Source organism: Vicia villosa, linkage group LG6 (genome assembly GCF_029867415.1).
Source record: "Vicia villosa cultivar HV-30 ecotype Madison, WI linkage group LG6, Vvil1.0, whole genome shotgun sequence".
Lineage (NCBI taxonomy): Eukaryota > Viridiplantae > Streptophyta > Magnoliopsida > Fabales > Fabaceae > Vicia > Vicia villosa.
Genome location: NC_081185.1, coordinates 158,507,276 through 158,515,790, shown reverse-complemented (window position 1 = coordinate 158,515,790; position 8,515 = coordinate 158,507,276). Strand labels below are relative to the sequence as shown.

Below are 8,515 nucleotides of genomic sequence, written 5' to 3'. Positions count from 1 at the left end.
GTAGGATTTATCTGCCCGCAAGTGTTTATTGTAATAGCTACGGACTTTTGAATTCCGCCTTTAATTTCTGTATTATTAATTGCGTGGTTAGTAATCTTAGGGAGTGAAAGCCTTGAATTAACTTAGGTCACTAATTAAAAGATAAAATATTTGAACTGAATCACGTGATTGTGCACCCACACACCTTTAGGGTAGCCTCTTTTGTTTCCTTACTGTTGCCTTGTTGCCTTATTGATTATGCCTTTAAAATAGTCAAGTCCCTCGATTCCGAGGATACCTAAAGCAAAGGTCGCCTAAATCATTTAAATCATCATATGAGATCTAGTCCCTCGAAGTTGCCTCGGTAAAACATGATGATTGTCCTAAATTGCTAAGGTATCCTTGCATGTTGCCTTAAATGACTATTATATCCTTCCCTTAGACTACCTTCCCTCTTTATGGTAGGGACAGTCTTGTGGCGAACGATAACTTCGATGACCCTTCAACATCCAATTGAAAGACTTCCTGCCCTCTCATGGTATGGATAGACCCTTTCGCCCAAAAGACTTAAAGAACAAAAAAGACAATCTTAGGGTAGGTGTTCTTAAATGCTCGCTCATATTCAATTCAAAATTCAAAATGCTTTTCAAATCAATTCAAAAAGACTATGCTTATTTACAAGCTAAAGTTCTTCTTCAAAATCTTTTCTTATTCACATTACAAACATTTTTGAAAACAAAGTGAGCTAAGCAATTAAGAGCCCATGGATACAAAGGGTGCCTTAAAACCTTCCCTTTGTCTTACCCCCGAACTCAAGTCTTTTTAAAAGGTCTTTCCTGTTCTTTTTGCCTTTCCAATTGGATAAAATAAAAGTCGGTGGCGACTCTTACTCACTGCAACATTGTTTGCTTAAATATAAAAAGTCAGTTCACCGTATTACAAATACATTTGACTTTTTATTTATATTTCTAAGTTCTTGAATGACAAAGGGAAAGTCGTGGAGCAATTTATTGCTCTACATCATGTCAAATATACAATGTCTGAGGCGCTAAAGGATGCTCTTTATGGTATTCTTGATTGTCACATGTTATCTATCTCAAGTATATGATGAGGGCTTCAAATATGATATGTGAATTTAATGGTTTACAAAGAAAGATTCTAGATGAAAACCCTTATTATTTCTACGTCCATTGTTATGCTAACCGTTTGCAATTGGTGGTTGTGTCTGTTGCTAGTAGTTGCTCATTTATTCATGATTTTTTTGAGTACATCTCCTTGATTATAACCACAACAAGTGCATCTTGCAAGAGAAAGGATGCTTTAACGGAGGCACAACACCAAGATATTTTGAATATACTTAAGAGTGGTGAGACAACTCAAGGAAGGGGCTTGCACCAATCATCTAGTCTCACTAGACCCGTGAATACTATATGGGGTTCACATTATACTACCTTAATTCGTTTGGATCAGATGTGGTCCTCCGTATTAGAGGTGCTTATTATTGATGAAGATGGACGTGGACCATCTCAAGCGGTGGGTTTGATAGAAAAAGTGGAGAGCTTTAAATTTGCTTTCATTTTGAAGCTTATGTTAAAGTTTTTTGGTATCACAAATGAACTTTCAAAAATCCTGCAAACAAAAGATCTTAATATTGTGCTTGATATGGAATTAGTTGATGATGTTAAATTTCGGTTGGCTACATTGAGAGAGAGTAGACGAGATGATTAATTTATGGTAAAATACTCTTTTTGGTCCCGTATGTTAACCTCAAGGTTCATTTTGGTCCTTAACTTTAAAAAGTTCCATATTGGTCCCTTAACTCTTCAAAAGGTATCATTTTAATCCTTTTTGTCATATTAGTGACGGAAAAACTCAAAATTCGGTCGCTAAATCAATCGCTAATATGATTAAAAGGACTAAAATGACACCTTTTGAAGAGTTAAGGGATCAATATGGAACTTTTTGAAGTTAAGGGACCAAAATGAACCCCGAGGATAACATACAGGACCAAAAAGGATATTTTGCCTTTATTTATTGATGTCCACGAATTTTGTGTTGCTCAGAGTATTCTAGTGCCAAATATGGATGAAGAAATACTTGTTCGGGGTCGTTCAAGAAGATAAGGGAGGACTGTCACTAATCTGTCACCGGTTTAGTGAAGGAAGTAACGTTGTCTTGTATTGCTTCTCATGTCTTGACTCCAAGAACTCTTTTTCCAAGTTTGATGTTGATAAACTTGCGCGTCTTGCTAATATTTATCACGCAGAATTTTCTGATGATGACCGTGGAACAATAACTGAGCAACTTAAGACTTGTACATCAAGTGAAAAGACATGCTTCTTTTACTTCTTGTGAAGATGTTCAAAGTTTGACAATGAAGATGGTTCAAACTGAGAAAGAGATTTGATATTTCCGTATCGACAACATCTGTCGAAAGAGAATTTTGAGCAATGAAGATTATGAAGTCTAATTTACACAACAAGATCAATGACGAGTGTTTCAATGATATGTTACACCGAGCGGGAGATATTTAAGTCACTTAAAGATGTTGATATTATTCGAACATTCACCGTAAAGAGGTCTCAGAGAGGGCGTTTACCTCCTAATTTTATTTAGCATAGTATCTACAGGTTAGGTTTCATCTCTCTTATGTAGCACACTTTATGCCTATTTATATATTATGTCACATGTAATTTGCTGTTAAATTTTTTGCCCAGACTGCATAAAATTTCAGGCTCTGCCACTATTTCCAACTACAATCAATTGAAAAATAAAATAAAATGGAAGGATTTTCCAAGAGAGGTTTACGAATCTAATTTAATCAGTTTACTTGGACAGCGGATTGAAACCAAATGTAGATAAGAGGGCGTATCATGTTATACCATAATTAGAAAACTGTTTTTCAGTATTTTAAAATTCAAAATTCAAAAACTTGTTTGAATGTAATGTTTTATAATACTGTATTAAAAAACAATTTTCGATTTTCCTGTTTTTAAAACAAAAAAACAAAAAACAACTTCAACATGTTTTCCATTTTAGTTTTGCCATTTTATATGATTGAAGACACGCCAAAACTAGTACTTTTCATAAATGGATAAAATGTAATATGAACAACTACGTTAGGTGATGTGTTCTGGTTTTGGTGGAAGGGAAGGATTTGGAGACAAAACAAGAAATCGAATCAAGCAAATAAGTGAGTATCTCAGCAAGAAATATTCAAACAGAGAAAGAAAGAAAATATTAGCATTTTCTACTCTAGACTATTCTCATCAATTTCATCATAGTTTATTCAATGCCAATCATTTGGGTACATATAGTACTGACAGCTCATGATAGCCAAGGCAAAAAAGGAATCTAACTATTACAATGTAGTGATTCAGTATAATAGAAGATTCTAGAGTCTAGGATGAATAACATTGCTAAGGTTTCTAATGATAAAAGTCACTAAGCCACTTGGGCTTAACATGGTTACGCTTAGCCCGAGTTTGAGAAATTGGGCCAGACCTCTCTTCAGCCTCCTATTCTGCAGCTAGTGTCTCATATTCCTCTTCATTAATCACTTGGGCTAGTGCACTATTTGGGCCCATAACATCCCCTGGAACTTCAAGACCCACCTTGTCTTCAAGGTGGAAATTAGGAAAAGAAGATATGATCTCAGCAACATCTTCCCAAGTAGTATCTTCAGGAAACAAACCTTCCCATTGAATGAGCACTTGAGGTGAATTTCCAGGACCCATGTCTTTCCAATCAAGAGTAGTAAGGGGTTGAATCATTGGTTGGTTGCCATTAGCATCAAGAGGTAATGTTAGGCAACATCAGAAGGTCCATAATATGGTTTCAACTTGGAGGCATGAAAAATCGGATGTATTTTACTAGTGGAGGGAAATTCAAGTTTGAAAGAAACCATACCATATTGATCTGTGATTTTGAAGGGACCGTAAAAACGTTGAGACAGCTTCTGCAAACATTTTCCAACAACTGAGGATTGTTTATAGGGTCTGAGTTTCACAAACACATAGTCACCAACCTTGAATACGTGGGGTTTACGTTTCATAGCAGCATAATGTTTCATATCTTGTTGGGCCTTGTGTAACTTCTTCTTAAGAAATTCCAGCATAGTGTCACGATCAACTAGTGTGTCTTCCACGGTCTGCACATGATTGGATCCTTTAATGTAACCAGTTAGAGATGTGGAGTTGTAATGCCATTCCGCCCAAATAAGATATTTGCCCCAGAGTTATGGTTTCTCATGTACGAAAGCACGTAAATACTGCTGCAACGCTTTGTTGACAATCTCGATTTGTCTATCCCCGTCTAGATGATATGCAGTTTTCATGTGTAACTTAGTGCCACTTAAGGTGAATAATTCACGCCAAAAGTTGCTGCAAAAAACAGGATCACGATCAGATACAATGCTGCGAGGCATGCCGTGTGACTTGAAAAACATTTGGGAAAATAAGTCAGCAACTTTGACAGTCGTAAAAGCAGTGGGCAGCATGCCAAAATGAGCAGCCTTGGATAGTCTATCCACCACAACTAAGACCACCATATTGGTTTTGAAGGAATGGAGCCCTGTGATGAAGTCAACAGAAATGTCTTCCCAAACTCTCTCCCGAATGGGTAAAGGCTGCAAAAGTCCATAAGGTAATTGAGGAGGGACCTTGATTTGTTGACAAACAAGGCATTCTTTGAAAAAGGTAGCAACCTCTTTTTTCATACCATGCCAAAATACAATTTCCTTCAATCTGCCGTAGGTTTTGTGAACACCATTATGGCCTCCTAATGGTGAAGAGTGAAATTCTTCGATTAAGATTTGTTTGATGGTGGCCGAATCCAGAATAAAGATCTTCCTTTTGAAGAAAACTAGTCCATCATGAAGTGAATAGTCAGCATAGGCCGCAGTTTCTGCAGTGATATTTTGAATTAATTCTTAAAGATGAGTTTCTTCCATAAGCAAGGACTTTAGCTTTTGAATGAATTCCCAATGTGGAACAGTTAAAGCAAGACAATATGCTCTAGAGAGGGCATCAGCAACTTGGTTATGGGCACTGGGTTTGTAGATTATTTCATAAGTGTAACCCAAGAGTTTTGCTAGGTAGAATTGTTGTTCCGGTGTTTAAATAACTTGTGTCATAAGCTCCCGAAGACTTATTTGGTCAGTGTAAATCAGAAATTTGCATCCCAAGAGATAGGTACGCCATTTCTTAACTGCTGAGGTAATAGCACACAATTCTCTAACATAAGTAGAAGAGGTCATCATTCTAGGACAAAATTGCTTGTTGTAGTAGCAAATAGGGTGCCCTTGCTGGATCAAAATAGCACCCATTCCCAAACCCGACGCATCAGTTTCAAGGATGAACAATTCATAAAAATTTAGCAACATTAAGACAGGGGCTTCAGACATAGCTCTCTTTAAAGCCTCAAATGCGTGTTGAGCAGCGTCATGCCATTGGAAGGCATATTTTTTGAGTAACTCAGTAAGAGGTGCAACAATAGTAGAATAATGGTTGATGAATTTGCAATAAAAACCTGTCAGACCCATAAATCCACGCAAGTGTTTCTTAGATTTTGGTATTGGCCAATTAACCATAGTAGAAATTTTCTCCGGATCCGGACCAACCCCATCAAGAGAGACAATATGGCCTAAATAAGCAATAGAATTTTGTGCTATGGAGCATTTGGAAAGCTTCAAGTGAAACTCATTTTCTAATAAGAAATTAAACACAATAGTCAAATGTTCCAAATGTGTATCAAAAGATGGACTATAAACCAAAATGTCATAAAAAAACACAATCACAAATTGTCGCAAAAAGGGTTGAAAAATCAAATTCATTGTAGATTGGAAAATTGAAGGAGAATTTGATAAACCAAAAGGCATTACCAGGAATCCATAGTGACCAAGGTGCGTGTGAAATGCTGTCTTTGGAATGTCAGCAGGAGCCATGTGAATCTGATGGTAACCGGAGCGGAGATCTAACTTGGTAAACCACTTAGTACCGTATAGTTCATCCAATAAATCCTCGATGGTCGGAATAGGAAAAATCGATCCTTGGCCGTGAGGGCGTTTAAAGCACGATAATCCATGCCAAAGCGCCATGAACCATCCTTTTTGCGAACTAGTAACACTGGGGAAGAAAAGGAACTCGAAATGTGTTGAATAATACCTTGCTTAAGCATATCACGAATTTGTGACTCAACTTCTTGTTTTTGGAAGTGAGGATAACGGTAAGGTCGGACATTAACTGATTCAGAATTGTCAAGGAGGAGAATATGGTGGTCTATAGGTCGTTGAGGTGGCACGGAGGTGGGTGTATTGAATATGGTGGCAAATTTGGTAGCTAGTGATTGTATGACAGGGTTAGTGGTGGATGTATCAGTTGTGGAAGATGTATCAGAGAGAAAATGGAGGTGATATATGTTAGCAATTGCATCAGTGTTTACAAGTCTGTGAAGTTGGTGTAAAGAGGCTTCATCTGGTGAGGGTTTTGGCAGACCAACCAAGTTGATAGTTTCACCTTTCACATTGAAACTCATGGTGAGTTGAGCATAATCAATTATGATTGGACCTAGGGTTTTAAGCCATTGAACCCCTAAGACAAGCTTAACACCACTTATTGGGAGTGCAAACAAATCAATCAGAAACATATGGGGACCCAAAAATAATGGAACTTGAGAACAAAAAGTATTGCACTGGAGTTCTTCGCCATTACCTACAAGGACATTGAAGGGGTTGGCTGGTTTAACAGTGAGACCCAACAAGCGAGCAATACGATCTTGAACAAAGTTTTGGGTGTTGCCACTATCAATCAAAATGAAAATTGGTTGTTTCTGAATGTGTCCTAATACACGAAGAGTTTGAGGAATGCTATGTCTCATAAATGCGTGAAGGCTTATTTGTGGAGGGTCATTTTTAGTGAGGACTAGTTCAAGTTCAGTGATAGCAAGGTTAGAAAGGGTGGTTTCTAAGTTTGTGTGAAGGGCTGTGAAGGACATGGCCAAGGGGTCGTCGAAGGATGAGGTTGGTTCAGGTGCTACAATTATGAGGTTGAATTGACGTTTGCAACGATGGCCTCGAGTAAACTGTTCGTGGAAATTGTAGTAGAGGCCCTTATCACGGCGTTCTTGAAGCTCGGCTAGAGAAAGACGTTTGGTGGTTAGGGCTTTTTGTGGGTTAACAATGAGGGTTGGTTGGAAACTGGTGTTTGGTGAAGTGGGTTGGCGGTTTTTGTGGTAGAAAGGTTGAACCCTATTATCTAGGGTTTTCTCCTCTTGAAGCTTGGCAAGACTGATGGCTTGAGTGAGAGTTAGAGGCTGGAAAGCTTGAACTTCCTAACGTATCGCCGGTTTAAGGCCAAAGATAAAGCAGCTCAGATAAAATTAGGGTTGTAATCCCACAATTCGGTTAGCTAGTGACTCGAACTGAGCTTGATACGCCGTGACGGTGAAAGTTTGTGAGAGTTTGAACAAGGTTCCTCTAGGATCTTCATACAACGACAGTGCGAATCGTGTTTCCAGAGAGTGGAGAAATGTCTGCCAAGAAAGGATCATGTTGTTTGTAAACATCCACTGGAACCATCCTAAAGCTTCTCCCTCCATGTAAAACGACGCGATGCGCAACCTTTGGTCCTCTAGTGTACGGTGGAAATCAAAGAATTCTGTAATCTTGAAGATCCAACCAAGTGGGTCAGTTCCATCAAAGCGTGGAATGTCCAATTTTAGGATGGTGTTTGGGATAGGATTAGGTTCAGTTTGGGAAAAACCAGGTGGTCCAAGGCGGTTATGGAATCCATGAAATTCGTCGGTGAGTGTGGCAATGGTTTGTTTGAAAGCTTCCTGCTGGTTGGCTAAAATTTGTTGTATGGTGTTGGAAAGGGAGTTCGATGAAGAGGGATAGGAGGACATGGCAACTCAATGAGAGCACCAATTGTTAGGTGATGTGTTCTGGTTTTGGTAGAAAGGAATGATTTGGAGACAAAACAAGAAATCGAATCAAGCAAAAAAGTGAGTATCTCACCAGGCAATATTCAAACACAGAAAGAATGAAAATATTAGCATTTACTACTCTAGGCTATTCTCGTCAATTTCATCATAGTTCATTCAATGCCAATCATTTGGGTACATATAATACTGACAGCTCATGACAGCCAAGAAAAAAAAGGAATGTAACTATTACAATGTAGTGACTCACCATAATAGAAGATTCTAGAGTCTATGATGAATACCATTGCTAGGGTTTCTAATGATAAAAGTCACGAAGCCACTTGGGCTTAACATGGTTACACTTAGCCCGAATTTGAGAAATTGGACCAGACCTCTCTTCAGCCTCCTCTTATGCAGCTAGTGTCTCATCTTCCTCTTTATTAATCACTTGGGCTTGTGCACTATTTGGGTCCATAAAAAACTATCTTTCCTTTTCACCCAATGTTTTAAAAACAGATCCGGAGAAAGAACCTGTTAAAACATGCGGGACATGGTTCAATCGGTTCAATCGTGGTTGAACCGTATATTAAATTTAAATTAAAAAATAAATAAATAA

General features: G+C 38.1%; 1 protein-coding gene across 1 annotated transcript; it reads left to right on the top strand.

The window, feature by feature from the left end:
* The first annotated feature begins 1,086 nt into the window (after nt 1-1,086).
* LOC131615127 (uncharacterized) lies at nt 1,087-1,707 on the top strand. The gene has a single exon (XM_058886625.1). The coding sequence runs from the start codon at nt 1,087-1,089 to the stop codon at nt 1,705-1,707; it is 621 nt and encodes a 206-aa protein (XP_058742608.1).
* The last annotated feature ends 6,808 nt before the right edge of the window (nt 1,708-8,515 follow it).